This window comes from Trachypithecus francoisi, unplaced genomic scaffold (assembly GCF_009764315.1).
Source record: "Trachypithecus francoisi isolate TF-2019V2 unplaced genomic scaffold, Tfra_2.0 Lachesis_group17, whole genome shotgun sequence".
In the NCBI taxonomy this organism is placed as follows: Eukaryota; Metazoa; Chordata; class Mammalia; order Primates; family Cercopithecidae; genus Trachypithecus; species Trachypithecus francoisi.
In genome coordinates this window covers 19361994-19377804 of record NW_022681462.1, presented here as the reverse complement: position 1 = coordinate 19377804, position 15811 = coordinate 19361994, and the positions used below count along the sequence as shown (strand labels likewise).

The 15811-nt window shown below is 42.3% G+C and overlaps 1 protein-coding gene across 2 annotated transcripts in view; it reads right to left on the bottom strand.

The window, feature by feature from the left end:
• The window catches only part of ANTXR1 (ANTXR cell adhesion molecule 1), a 246617-nt gene extending 244439 nt beyond the window's left edge, over positions 1 to 2178 (bottom strand). The window contains exon 1 of one of the 2 annotated variants that reach the window (XM_033239294.1): positions 1612 to 2178. In XM_033239294.1, coding sequence (XP_033095185.1) covers positions 1612 to 1763 — 152 coding nt within the window. In that variant the 5' untranslated portion in view covers positions 1764 to 2178. The remainder of the gene's footprint in view (positions 1 to 1611) is intronic. The other variant, XM_033239293.1, reaches the window with a different exon arrangement.
• Positions 2179 to 15811: the final 13633 nt, after the last annotated feature.

The window sequence follows — 15811 nt, the reverse complement described above, 5'->3', positions numbered from 1 at the left end:
TAAGATAAGCCTAGAATCATTTGGTTAAATTCTTATCATCAAACTCTTTCAGAACTTTGACTGAAAAGTTGAATTCAATTTCTAAATTAATTTGGGGGAAAACTGGTTATCTCTACAGTATCCATATCTCTCTAGTATCTCTACAGTTATCCATTCAGAGACATGGTGATTCTGTCCCCCGCTCTTTTTTTTCGGATTTTCCTAAATATCATTCTGAATTGGCTTTTTAAAAAAGCACGAAGGAGGAGCACCTCCGACTGTTTTCAGACACTGTCTCTGAGTCTGTGAGCTGGTCCTCCCAGCCACTAGAAGTAACAAAAGAAATTCCATTCCTTAGCACTGGAGCATATTTTCAGTATCCATCTTCTCATAAATCTGCAGAAAAGAAATCTCACTTTTCATCCAAAGAATCTGGAGTTCAAAACAGTCTTTACGGAAAAATCAAACTCCAGGGGCAACTGCAAAGCACATTTGGTGTCCAGCTAGCCAGCTTATTTTGCAGGATTCTTTTTCCAACTCCTAAATACTTTCCAGTCTGTGAAATCCATCTCCCTACCACTGTAACAGCAAAGCGCCTCTCCTGGCACTGGAGAGCTCACTCAGTTTTAATGAGCACGGATCTTCAGTGAGGGGCTTTTTCTCGTTGAAGCTGGTTTTCAGCAGATAGCATGAAGCTTCCTTGGGTGACTGTGGCTTGGCAAACTTATGGGGATTTGGGAAGTGCTTCATTGGTCAGAATTCAGCTCTCCCTTGAACAAATCCTAAAGCCTAATCACTATCTATTTTTTTTTTGCAAGGAAACCAGGGCTCCTGCACCTCCCTGGTAGCCCACCAGTCAAATGGTCAAGAGCTTGAATTCACCTACATCTGGGGTTCTCAAGTCGAAGGGGAGGGACATTTGGCAATGACTGGAGGCATTTTTAGGTGTCACCGCTAATAGGGAAGGAGTCGGGGGCGGGGGATGTTACTGGCATCCAGTGCGCAGAGGCCAAGGATGCTGCTAAACATCCTACAACGCACAGGACAGTCCCCACCACAAAGAATTACCAGGCTTCAGTCTCAGAAGGGCCAAGGTTAAGAAACCCTGCCTTTCAATTTCACTCAGTGCCCGGTGAGAAGTATGCATTACATGATTAGGAGCAAAGATAATGCCTTCCATGGGACAGCATTTCAAAACAAAACAAAACAAAAAATGCGACACTTGGCTTTAAAATGCCCAAGACTCTAACTTTAGGAGTGCCTGTGCCTGCAAGTTCTGTCTTTGGTAAGCAAGCCTTTCCCATCAACACGGGAGGGAGTCACAGAAACTCAGCAAGATAATAGCAGCCTCCAAGCCACTTGCATGCTCCTGGGACACAGAAAGCAAGACAGAAAAGAAGTCTGTCCCCTTTCCAGCAAGCGGCGTCGCCTCGGCTGCGGGCTCTGGAACCGAGGCTGGGAGGAGCGCGCCCCAACAAAGGCGCAGCACTCCGCCGCCGCCTGCCGCGCGGTCCCTCTGCGCCCCTGGAGATGCGCGCCTGTCCCCAGGCGACCCTGTCAACGAGCCCGGCCAGGGGCGAAAGCGTCCTCGCCCGCTTAGCCTGGGGTGGGGGGACAACTCGCGGCACTTACTTGTCCAAAATGAAGTACAGGTCAAATCCGCCGTAGCAGGCTGGACCCCCATCCTCCCGGCGTCCCCCTTGCCCGGCGCAGATGAGCACCAGAGTGGCCAAAGAGAGCCACTGGAAGCCGATGCCGAGGGCTCTCCGCTCCGCCGTGGCCATGGCCCGCAGCCCGGGGAGAGCAGGGTCCGCTCCTTCCCACGCTCCGCGAACTCGCCGCGACCCTCAGGGACGCGCCATCCGCGGGCCCCTCCTCGCGGGTCCTTTATTCCCCCTCGCTCCCTCGCAACTCCCCGGAAGCAATTGTCTGGAGGAGTTCAAGGTTTTCCCTCTGGTTTCCGCTCCGATGCTGTTTCTGGGTTTCGGGTTTCAAGGATCCCAATCCTGTCCTCTGCTTCTTGAAAGGGGAGGGCGGTCTCGGGCCGGGGCCGCCGGGCCGCTCCCGAGGCCGCGCTGAGGTTTTGCAATGGAAGGAGTTCCGTCCCGACGGTTCTTTGTCCCAGATTTTAAATATGATGGGGTGGGTTTTCAAATTGTTCTTGGTGGGGGGAGTGCTTTGCCTTCTCTCCTTCCTCTCTGCCCCCCTTTCTCGTTCTTACGAGGAAGAGAGTTCAAAGGCTGCCACCTTGTGGACAAAAGCGGCGAAAGCACGTGTAGGACCCGCGGGAGTGCGGCGGGGGCGCTTCCAGGCTTCGCGTATAAATCTCCTTGTCCTTACCATTCTCATGTGAGCTGTGCATGTTTTCTTACTCCTTCCTTCTTCCCACGCACTTTCCCTTTCTTTTTCCATGACCGCCTCGCCATTCTCTCCAGTCCTTCTATCCCTTCTTTTCCTTTCCTATCCTGCATCTTTTGATAAGGTCACTAAACATTGGATGAGAACTTGTTTCCTCCAAGCATAGTGACTCCGACTCCCCAGGCTAGGACCTTTGCAAACAAGCCATTGTGCAGATGAGTAGGGGAAAACGAGGCCTTTGTGGTCTGAGTCATCAGAGTGACCTTACATGGTCTTAGCTTGGACCATAAAAGAGACTGCTGGGGTCCGGTCTGAAAGCAGCACAAACAGCCCCACAGAGTGTGGTACTCAGGGCTGCTCCCGGCAAGGAACAGCTGAGCCTTCTAAATTGCCACCATCTCCATCTTTTAGAGATTCTGTGATAATAGTTCTTCTTTTCAGTCTGTGAACTTTGACTTTTTCTCTCTTTGTTTGATTTAGGATGAAGGAAGTAAACAGCTTACAAGAGTAGAGACGGTCCAAGCAGTTTGTAATTGGCAGGGAAGTTCTGTGCTAGCCTCTCTAAATTGGAGAATCAGCCTCTGAGCCCCAGTTCCGAGTGGTATCCCAGTTCTAGCTTCCTATTGTCTTCCACTCTGGGAGCCCACAGTGCATATGCATGCACTGTTTTCCCAGGATTCTTCCTCCACACACACATCTTCCCCTCCATTTGTGTGCCCCCCAGACCCTTACACCTCAATGTGACAGTCCATGGTGGTTCCCCCAACATGTGTACCATGGAATCCTAGTGTCTTGGAATGCTCCGCTAACCAATAATCATGTTGTCAAATCAGTCTTGAAGATTTGTCATGCATAGCACTGACCTGCCTCCAAAATGAACCCAGTGTTTCTCACCTCCTGGAATTCACACACCTTCCACCTTGGGTGAGATTGACCTGTGAGTAATTAATAAGATGGTGTGTGGCTTCTGAGGACAGGTCATGAGAGATGTTGTGGTTTTTCCCTTCTCTCTTGGATCACTCACTGTAGGACAGCCCACTGCCATATCGTGAGAACATGCAAGCAGCCCCAAGGAGGGGTCCATGTAGTAAGGAACTGAGATCCCTGCTGGCAGCCAACACCACTTTGCCAAAGTTGTGAGTGACCCATCTTGGACATAGGTCCCTGAGCTCCTGTGAAGCCTTCAGCTGACTGCAGCCCTGTCTGACATCTTGACTGCAACCTCCTGAGAGACCCCAAACCAGAACCACCCAGCTGAGCCATTCTCTGATTCCTGACCCACAGAAATAAGCTTATTTTTATTAGTATTTTAAGTCTCTAAGTTTGGGGGCAATTTTAAACGTAACAAAAGATCACTAATATATGCCCAGTATCATATTAAAGCCTTCAGAATTTCTGTAGGAAAAAAAAATTGCTGAACTGTGTTTCCCAGACTCACTTGATCTTGAAACTTGTTTCCTAGGTAACATGTATGAAGCCCATACTTTGGGAATTATTGCTCTCCGGAAAAAATAATTGGAGGGAGATTAAAATACCCTAACCATCCAAGTCTTCCTCTTCCGTATCTTCTTTCTCCTGAAAGGATTGAAAACCCATGCTGACCCCATTGCAGCTCGATGACTTGAAAGACAGTGAGGAAATCTATAGAAATCAGATGGGTAAGGGAAAGCGGAAACAGTGGCCAGAGCTGGTGAGAGAAGAAAAGGGATATGACAATGTGATGGAGAGTGTTTATGGGATTGGCAAGGAATAGGAAAGGGCTTGAATGTGGAAAGTGGGTGGAGGGGTGGGAGGAACCAGGGAAGTATTAAGAATGTCTTCTCTCACCCTCATGCCCCCAGGGCAGTCTCAGGTTGTTTAGAGTTTAGGTGACAGAGGAATGTGTTGAGAGCTTTACAGGCAAAATAGTTTAGGAAATTACCCCGGAAGGAAGCAGGAGGTGTCCTGATAGAGCTCTTCAAAGTTAGAGACACCATTATCCAAGATAAATGAGGGCATAGTTCTTCCAGGGGTGGGAGGAGAGAGGTTATTCCGTGGGAAACAAAGTCATGGGGAAGGGGAGAGAGAGTAAGAGGCACCTCTGGATAAAGATGGTATTTACCAGGGCAGACAGGCAGTGAGAGGAATTCAGATACTTGAGTGTCCCAGTGTCTCTGCCTTTCTTCCAGGATTCTAGGAAGAAGTCCATCTCTAGATCTTAAAATGACTCTACCCTTCTCTCCCTCCAGCCCAAGGAAATCCATTCCAGGCTGCCTCTTCTACCTAGAAGGCTTTGTGCCAGCCTCACTCACTGTAGGGAGGTGTCCTCCAAATATTCCCGTGAAGTGAGCTTAAAGTTGAGCTACAGAGATATGGTTATTCGCAGGGAGGGTTTAAATATGACAAAGATGTCCATAGTCTATAACAGTGGTAAATGAAGCCTCTTCTGTGATCCTAGCATGTTCACTCAGTGGGGAATATTGTCAGGTGTTATAAATTGGCAACAAGTTTTGCCTTGGTTTGTTAGGCTGTAGTGGCCTCATAATTAGTGCTTGTAGAGAAATGGGAGAGGTGGGTCAGTCACTGCAGGCTAGATGAGGGCTTGGGGACAGTCTTGATGGGTTCCTGCTAGCATTTTCCAGAATGATTTTACAACTCAGGGACATCTAAATGTCAAGGTCTTCCTACCCAAATGTTACCATCCTCTTGAGGTAATTCTCAGTGTTCTGAGTTGATTGGAGTGTCCTGGTTCCTAATGCCGTCCAAGGACTCCAGTGTTCTGTAAGAGGTGGATCAGCCTTTTCAAGGCCTATAGAGATAGATACATGAGGTTTGGAAGGGACTCTTCTGCTTCTGTAATTCAAGGCAGTGGAAGAACTATATACATGGTGATGTTCAGCCTATAGATGAATATCTCTGGAGTTGGAGAAGTACAGGAGAAAATTAACCATGCAGGTGGGAGCAGTCGAATTGTAACCTGGAAGCCTAGGCAGGGAAGGGTTTCTTGCAGTAAGAAATAGTCAACAGAACCACATGCTGTGGAAGTCAGGAGGATAAGCCCTAAGAAAACTCCAGTGATTTGGCACAAGTGTCACTGTCATGAAGGAGCATTCCAGTAAAGTAGTGCAAAGAATGTTAGACTGTGCTGGGTTACCAGGAAGCAGAAAACTCTCTTTCAAGAAGATAAGGGATAACTTGTAAATGTTCAAATGTTTTATTTGCCACAAGGAAGAATCCCAAGATATTCAAAGGTACCAGGAATTTCAAGGTCCTTGCCTTCCAAAAGATTGAAGAGTTTGTCTGACTAGACTGATTGTCTCAAGGTTTTAGTCCTGCACTCTGATCACTGTTCTACCTGAATTTACTAAGCTTCCTTCCTTGAGACAGTAATTATCAAATATGCCCTGCCTATCTACAATATCAGCCTCTTAGTAACTCGTTCTCTCTTACTTGCCCTCTACTTTCAAACACATGTGACTGAGCCCTTTTCCCTGGTTGTCAAACACAAAGTTTCCTGTCCTAATAACCTATCAAGAACTCACTGGGCACTAAGTACCATTTGTCTGCATTCTTAACAAAGGTTTTAGAAAAGGCTCCAGGTAACCCAGACTACCCTAAAAAAATTTGAGTAAAAAGCATTTTTTCCCTAGAAAGGAAATATTTGCCACAATATGGAAAAATCTGATACTCTCCATAAAGTTTTATGTCAATCCGGTAGGTCCAAAATTTTTCAGGTTCTTGGAGAACCCTCTAGTCCCTGGGACCACCATAGGCAAAAAGTGAACTGAGTGTTCCCAGAAGCAATTTATCATCTGAAACAACAAAGTGTCTGAAGAATCTGAATCAACTGAGTATTGACTTTTGGTGATAGGGAAAACAAAGATACAGTAATAAAATTAAGCCCAGAGGCAGAACCATAGGCTAGAGCAAGATGACCTGATGGTATCTTATAGGCCAAACCAGCCACAACTTCAGCCTAGAAACAGTCTAGGCTGTTTGAACTCAGCATCCCATTGATACCCTATCGAAAGCCCAACCAAGTCAACCTTAAAAATAAATTCAGTTCAATAAGTCCCTTGACTCATTTAAGGACACTCCAATGACACTCCAAAACACATCCCAAAGCCCTGCTAACGCCTACTCCAATGCAGTGATAAAACCCATTCAACACAGGCCCAATCAAACTCTGACCAATTCAGAGCCCTGTGAAAAATCAGCCCCTTTCCTATATCAGTGTCAGCCCAAAGGCAGATCCTGTTTAATCTGGTTTGCATCCCAGCTCAGCTAAGGCCACACAACATCCCTGTGCATCTTATGTCACAGCCAAGCCTCTGAAGAGTACATTCTTACCAAGGATCCAGTCAAGAGTAACCCATATTTATAACAACATACCCTAAAATATCCATTTCAGATGCTCAAAAGGACCCAAAAACTTGTTGAACAAAAGGTTTGTTTCATTTAGACCAGAGACCAGGCCAATCCAACTCAGAACTCAGATGAGAGTGGAAATGGACCAGTACAGTCCAGGGTCCTGACAAGCCCGGAAAGTACAATGCCCAATGGAAACCTGTATTAAACAAGTCAAGGCCAACACAAATCTAGACACAAGACCAATTCAGCCCAATCCTGTCCAATTCTGCTCAATTCTGGCATAAACATATTTAAGAGTAGGGTCTTTCTTGGAGACACCAGATCAATGCACAACTGAAGATGCCAGCAAAAATCTATCCAAACCCATCAAGCCTGACACCCCTTTGATCATTTTGCTAATGGCCACCATCCAAGTCCCAAGCCAGAGAGACTAGTGATTCTCAAAATGTGTGAGCATGTGTGTTTTGTGGTTGATGTGGGGAATGGGTACTGTGAAGGTGGGGACAAAGAGATTTGCTCACTCAGAAATAACCAATGGAGCTTTATCAAGGTACCTTCATCTGAAGAATATCAATAATGAATGTGGGGTTTGAGGAACACATATACTTTTAAATAGTCTTAAAGTGACCCATTTTGTTTCCTTCTTGCTTCAGACCCTCTTCCTCCTGATGTGATCTTTTGAAATAGGTAGAATGAATGATAATTCCCATATACTGTTTGAGGCCTAGGCAGGACAACACACTGACTAATACTGTAACCTCATGTCAGGCTATTTGGAGCAAAGCACAAGTCCACCAGTTTTAACTGGGTGACTGTGCAAGGTACTTGACCTGTCCACACCACAACTTCCTTTCTGCAAGATGGGGATAATAATATTATGTACCTCATTGTGTTGTTATGCAGTTTCCATGAGATAATGTATGTTATGTGTGGCCCTCAGGAAGTATGCATTCAATGCTGGCTTTTATTGTTATTGGAGGGTTCTAGGAAATTGCTTGTGAATTTCTTCTTGATATGTGAAAAAATTTTAGAAGAGCCACATTCAGAGCGGCTCACCAGTGAACCAAAGCTATTTCTGTCCTGTGGACATTCACATTATCAACTTTGAGACATGCAAAGATAAATATTCTAGCTCATCCAGGAACTACTGGGAGATGTTGGTTTCCTAGGATGCATGCAGAAAACAAATAGAAAACATGCTTTGGGGATATCAATTCTCTATTGGCAGCCCTGCTGTTTCTGCTAGCCAAAAATGCTGGATAGCTAAGCTTTAGTGGAATGTCTTGAGTACACTGTAATAACCCATGATGCTTCTTTCTGATATTTGGTGTTGAGATCTAGGGATCCATAGGAAAGAGTCATTATTATTCCTTCTCATTAACTCATTCATTCATTTAAAAATAGTTTTTGGATATCTATTATTATATGGCAAGCCCTGTGTTTACACTGAAGATACAAAAATAAATACAACCTGGACCTTAACAGAGTTTAGTTAGGAGACAAAACATATAAAACAGGTGTTGGTACAATAATGTGGTTAGTCTGTCTTTTAGAGGAGGCTCAACATGTTCCAATCACTGCACTATGCCAATCCCAAGAAGCAGTTCTGACATTGTGGACTCCTTAGTGAGGCACTGTTGGATCACAACTCGTGAGGGCGACTTGTGCCAGAAGATGAATGAATTAAAACATGACAAATGTCTTTTCCTACTAGTAATGAGACATTATTTCACTAAGAATATTCAAAAGTGATCAGGGAGGCACCTGTGGCAATGAGACCAAGATCTGGGCTAATTAAGCCACTTCCAGTCTGAGTGAAAGGGATCTCTAGGGTGCTTGCTCTTTTTTTTGTAATTCATCATGGCTTACCAGGGCACAGAAGGGCTTGGGGCAGAATTGTAACTAGTGACAAGGTGTGCATTTACCTGATGAGTTTGCCCCTGAGCATTGACACCTTAGGGAAGTGCTTGGGAGCACTCAGACCTGGGTTACATTTCTGGCACAGGTTTTCAGGCTGAAATGAATATGTCCAAGATGGGGGTCTAAAAAATAGGCCTATCCTGGAGCCTCATATGTAAAAGCATTTGTTCTTTCTATGGCCAAAGTAACAGTGGGGAGATCATATGCCATTCTTATAAGAGAGTCTCTGTGTCCCTGAGATAGGGATTGATTCATGAAGCTAGGGCAGACTTTTCTCAAAATAGGGAGAGCTGAAGGCATGAATGGTGTTGCTATCCCAGGTCTTGTTTTCCTCTTCATTATATTTTTCATCAAGTGTTGAAGACTCACCTGCTATGCAATCTTAATTGTAGTCATAAATGTAGGTACTTAAATTGTGAGCTTAACCCAAAGAAATAGTGAGGTCAATTGATTAACAGATAAAGAACACCAAAGGCCTTTATGGCATAGGGAAATTACTATATTGGCTTGAAATAGAGGAAAAAACTCCATGAAATTATTACAAACCCAAGGGCCAATAAGGAGGAAGTAAAGGTCCAGCCCTAGAATACTGTCCTCTAGAAATCAAATTTGCTCAGAGGCAGAGGCAAAAACCTCAGGTGGTAGAGAAGAAGGCTTTTTAATTTGCTGTCTGAACAGAAAATTGTAAAACAGAATTATGGCAGTAGGTTATTACAACCTTAGTAGGTAATGGTGTCAGCTTAAAGCACAATGTTTAATCATGTAGTCAATTCAGGAACTGTGGGAAAGAGAAAAACAGGGAAAAAATCCAAATCCTATAAACAGCAATACCCTATGCATATGTAGTAGATGTACTTGGAATGTTTTTTCCACATTTTGAGAGTTACCCATAAATCATGTTCTCCTAAGAAACAAAACAACTATACTCTCTAGTCTTCATTGTGGCTGGAGTTTAGATTTACAAACTGCAATCCTACTATGCATCTTCAGTTGAATTATTTTCTCCCTCTCTGAGATGTTTCTTTATATCTTCTTTTCAAAATTTTCAGTGTATTGTCATTCACTCTGCACTGATACTGCTGCTTCATATTTAATTGCAAAATTATAATCCTGAAGATGCTTACATGAATTTTATACTCAGGAACAGTGCCTAGGCTAAAGAGCTTTGGAAGTCATGAATGTACGAGTTGAAGCTATGAGTGTGCTTAAATACCACCTTGGGCTAAGTGAAGAAAGTAATAAGAACTGAGGGCAAGGATGGAGCCCAGGGGAGCACCAACATCTTCACAGAGCTTGACTTAGAAAGAGGTAACAAGAAGGGAAACAGGCATTTCTAGAAGAGAATAGTCATGAATATCAATTGGGGTAGGAAGGTCAAGAAGATAAGAACTTAAAGCTGTTCATTAGATTTGGCAGCTAGGAGTTCTTTAGTGATCTTTATGCAAGAAGCTTTGTGGAAATTTGGGAGAAGAATTTATATTTCAGTGAACAGAAAAGTGTATGAAGCATCGAGGTGAAGATGGTGGATGGAACACACCCATCTAAGTCTGCTGTCTCTCAAAATCTCACTAAAACCAAAGCATGGGAAGTAAACATCATCAACAACAACAACAACTACAACAATAATGAGTTCCAAAAGGATGGGAAAAAGAGGAAGAGGGAACAATGTCAATATAAATCTAACAACTGGAAAGTTGCATCTAACCTGACAATGGGAAAAGTGATGAACCCTCCTTATCTGTATTGCAGAATCACCGGTACTGAGGGATACAGCATGGGGCTAAAATAAAGAAGGTGATTGAAAGCTCTTTAAAAAGCAACTAGAACCTAATACCATAAAAACCCTAGAAGAAAACCTAGGTAGTACCATTCAGGACATAGGCATGGGCAAAGACTTCATGTCTAAAACACCAAAAGCAATGGCAGCAAAAGCCAAAAATTGACAAATGGGATCTAATTAAACTAAAGAGCTTCTGCACAGCAAAAGAAACTACCATCAGAGTGAACAGGCAACCTACAGAATGGGAGAAAATTTTTGCAATCTACTCATCTGACAAAGGGCTCATATCCAGAACCTACAAAGAACTCAAACAAATTTACAAGAAAAAAGCAAACAACCCCATCAAAAAGTGGGCAAAGGATATGAATAGACATTTCTCAAAAGAAGACCTTCATACAGCCAACAGACACATGAAAAAATGCTCATCATCACTGGCCATCAGAGAGATGCAAATCAAAACTACAATGAGATACCATCTCACACCAGTTAGAATGGCAATCATTAAAAAGTCAGGAAACAACAGATGCTGGAGAGGATGTGGAGAAACAGGAACACTTTTACACTGTTGGTGGGATTGTAAACTAGTTCAACCATTATGGAAAACAGTATGGCGATTCCTCAAGGATCTAGAACTAGATGTACCATATGACCCAGCCATCCCATTACTGGGTATATACCCAAAGGATCATAAATCATGCTGCTATAAAGACACATGCACACGTATGTTTATTGCGGCACTATTCACAATAGCAAAGACTTGGAATCAACCCAAATGTCCATCTGTGACAGACTGGATTAAGAAAATGTGGCACATATACACCATGGAATACTATGCAGCCATAAAAAAGGATGAGTTTGTGTCCTTTGTAGGGACATGGATGCAGCTGGAAACCATCATTCTCAGCAAACTATCACAAGAACAGAAAACCAAACACCGCATGTTCTCACTCACAGGTGGGAACTGAACAATGAGATCACCTGGACTCGGGAAGGGGAACATCACACATTGGGGCCTATCATGGGGAGGCGGAAGGGGGGAGGGATTGCATTGGGAGTTATACTTGATGTAAATGATGAATTGATGGGTGCTGACGAGTTGATGGGTGCAGCACATCAACATGGCACAAGTATACATATGTAACAAACCTGTACATTATGCACATGTACCCTAGAACTTAAAGTATAATAATAATAATAAATAAATAAATAAAAATAAAAACAAACAACAACAACAAAAAAAAGCAACTAGATCCCCAGATGCTCTCTGGGTAGAAAGTCTTCCTCAACTTTAGCAGAAGATTGGAATGTCATTCTCTGATAAAAATAAAACAGAGGGTTTGGACTGGGGGATGCCAGGCATAGCTGAGGCCATCAGTTCTCTACTGAAAATAGGGGAGTTGTGGGAGTAGAGGAGTACTGAATGCGCTGAATGCTTAAGGCTCAGACCTTCAGCTCTATTCCCTCACTAATCTCCATGAGTGCTGGGAGCCAGACCATTATCTTCCAGTTAGGAAATATATATATATATATATATATATTTTGAATGGAGTCTCACTCTGTTGCCCAGGCTGGAGTGCAGTGGCAGCAGGCAGGAGATTGAAATGTTTTCTATTGGGAATTTGTCATCCCAAGAAAAAAATTCTAAAAATACTAACATCAGGGCTTTTTCAATGACTGACTGGGCCCAGTCACTCTGCAAAGAAGCCTAAAGAAGACAAGCTCCACTCACAGACTTTGAGCTTCTAATCAGTTACCACACTTAGACATGAACAGATGAACCATAATGAGCACACATTCACAGAAAGGATGTGTAACGGTTTGGCTCTGTGTCCCTACCCAAATCTCACATCCAATTTTAATCCCCAGTGTGGGAGGAGGGGACTGGTAGGAGATGATTGCATTACTTCTTCACCCTTGCTGTTCTTGAGATAGTGAGTGAGTTCTTATGAGTTCTATTTAAAAGTGTGTAGCACCTCCCTTTTCTCTCTCTTCCTCCCACTCCTACTATGTAAGATGTGTCTGTTTCCCTTTTGCCTTCCGCCATGATTGTAAGTTTCCTGAGGTCTCCCCAGAAGCAGAAGCCAGTATGCCCACAGAACTGTAAGCTGATTAAACCTCTTTTCTTTATAAATTACCCAGTCTCAGGTATGTCTTTATAGTAGTGTGAGAATGGACTAATATAGACTGTGTTATAAAAGACTGAGACAAACACACACATACACACAGAAGAAAAGCACTTAGAGGTAACAGAGACTATGTTGAAAGGAGAGCTTCTTCCCTAAATTGCTGTTTTCAGAGTGTTGAGAGAAGATATTACATCCATAAAATAAAAAGACAATGCTAGAAAAAGGAACATTCAGATAAAAAAAAAAAAGAACTTTGAGAAATTATGACACAATAGTGTAATTGAAAAAACACAACAGAATATTAGAAAAATAAACTTGAAGACTTTTCTTAGGAAGTAGAGCAAAAAAGACAATGCAATGAAAAAGAGAAGAAAAAATGTAAATAAAATAATGCACAAGTGCAGGAGGTCCAACATCTGAATAATAGAATCATAGAGTGGGAGAACAGAGAAAATGAAGGGAAAAAATGTGGCACAGATATATACCATGGAATACTACACAGCCATAAAAAGAATGAGATCATGTCCTTTGCAGCAATCTGAATGGAGCTAGAGGCCATCATCCTAAGTGAATTAATGCAGAAACAGAAAACCAAATACTGCACGTTCTCACCTATAAGTGGGAGCTAAATATTGAGTACACATGGACACAAAGAAAGAAACAGTAGACACTGGAGTCTAATGAAGGGTGGAGCAGGGGAAGAGGGTGAGGATCAAAAAACAACCTATTGGGTACTATTCTCATTATCTGGTGACAAAATAATCTGTACACCAAACCCCCAAGACATGCAATTTACCCATGTAACAAACCTGCACGTGTACCCCTGAACCTAAAATAAAAGTTGGAAGTTTTTGGCCAGGGAGATCAGGCAAAAGAAAGAAATACAGGGTGTTCACATAGGAAGAGAGGGAGTGCCAATGACATGATCCTATATCTAGAAAACCCCATTGTCTCAGCCCAAAAGCTTCTTAAGCTGATAAACAACTTCATCAAAGTCTCAGGATACAAAATCAATGTGCAAAAGTTGCTAGCATCTCTATACACCAATAATAGGCATGCAGAGAGTCAAATCATGAATGAACTTCCATTCACAAATGCTACAAAGAGAATAAAATACCTAGAAATACAGCTAACAAGGAAGGTGAAGGACCTCTTCAAAGAGGACTGCAAACCACTGCTCAAGGAAATCAGGGAGCATACAAATGGAAAGACATTCCGTGCTCATGGATAGAGTCAATATCGTAAAAATGGCCATACTGCCCAAAGCAATTTATAGATTCAATGCAATTCCCATTAAACTACCATTGACATTCTTCAAAGAATTAGAAAAAACTGATTTAAAATTCATATGGAACCAAAAAATAGCCTGTACAGCCAAAATAATCCTAAACAAAAAGAATAAAGCTGGAGGCATCACGCTACTTGACTTTAAACTATACAACAAGGCTACCATAACCAAAACACCATGGTACTGGCATAAAAACAGACACACAGACCAATGGAACAGAATAGGGAACTCAGAAATGAGACCGCACAATCACGTGATCTTTGACAAACCTGACAACAACAAATAATGGACAACAAATTTCATATTTAATAAATGGTGCTGGGAGAACTGGCTAGTCATATACAGAAAATTGAAAGTGGATCACCTCCTTAAACTTTATACAAAAATTGACTCAAGATGGATTAAAGACTTAAATGTGACACCCAAAACTATAAAAACCATGGGAAAAAATCTAGGCAATACCATTCAGGACATAGGTGTGGGCAAAGATTTTATGACGAAAACAACAAAAGCAATTGCAACAAAAGCAAAAGTTAACCAATGGGATCTAATTAAACTAAAGAGCTTCTGTGTAGCAAAAGAAACTATCATTAGAGTGTACAGAAAACCCACAGAATAAGAGAAAATTTTTGCAATCCATCAGTCTGACACAGGTCTAATATCCAGAGCCTGCAAGGAACTTAAACAAATTTACAAGAAAAAAACAACCCAATCAAAAAGTGGGCAAAAGATATGAACAGACACTTCTCAAAAGAAGACAGTCATGCAGCCAACAAATATGAAAAAAAGCTCATCACTGATTATTAGAGAAATGCAAATCAAAACCACAATGAGATATTGTCTTATGCCAGTCAGAATGGCAATTGTTAAAAAGTCAAGAAACAACAGGCGCTGGCAAGGTTGCAGAGACAAAGGAATGCTTTTACACTGTTAGTGAGAATATAAATTATTTCAACCATTGTGGAAAATAATGTGGTGATTCCTCAAAGATCTAGAAGCAGAAATATCATTTGACCCAGCAATCCCATTACTGGGTATATACCCAAGAAATATAAATCATTCTATTATAAAGATATATGCATGCATATGTTAACTACAGCACTATTTTCAATAGCAAAGACATGGAAGCAACCCCAAAACCCATCAATGATAGACTAGATAGAGAAAATGTGGTACATATACACCACAGAATACTATGCAGCCATAAAAAGGAATGAGATCATGTCCTTTGCAGGGACATAGATGGAACTAGAAGCTGTTGTCCTCAGCAAACTAGCATGGGAACAGAAAACCAAACACTGCATGTTCTTACTTATAAGTGGGAGCTGAACAATGAGAACACATGGACACATGGGGAGGTGGGGAACAACACACTCCAGGGACTATCAGAGGATTGGGGGAAGGAGAGCATCAGGAAGAAAAGCTAATAAATGCTGGGCTTAATTCCTAGGTGATGAGTTGATCTGTGCAGCAAACCACCCTGGCACACATTCACCTCTGTAACTAATCTGGAAATCCTGCCTATGTACCCTGGAACTTAAAATAGAAGTTGATTTAAAAAGAAAAAAAATCATGAAGAAAATTTCTTAGAATGAAGGACGTGAGTGTCTAGTTTGGAAAAATGTTCTTGAGTTCCCTAAATAAAGCTAAAAATAGACCTACTCCAAGCTGATTATTACATTTCAGAATATTTGGGACAGAGAGAAGGCTTTATAAGATTCTAGAGGGAAAAATCAGGTCGTGTAAGGAGAATCAGGAATTAAAATGACCTTGGGTTCCTCAACAGCAACATTTGAAGCCAGCAGATAATGGAGAAAAATTATTTACAACCCCGATTTCCATGCATAGTCAAACTGTCAATGAAATGTTGAGGTAGAATAAGACATGTTCCAATATGTGAGATCTCAAAAAATTTACCTGCCATGCATATGTTCTCAAGATGGTGCTGGACGAGATGCACCAAAATGAAAGAGGAAAGCAAGACTTGATACCAAGAAAACAGGGAACTAG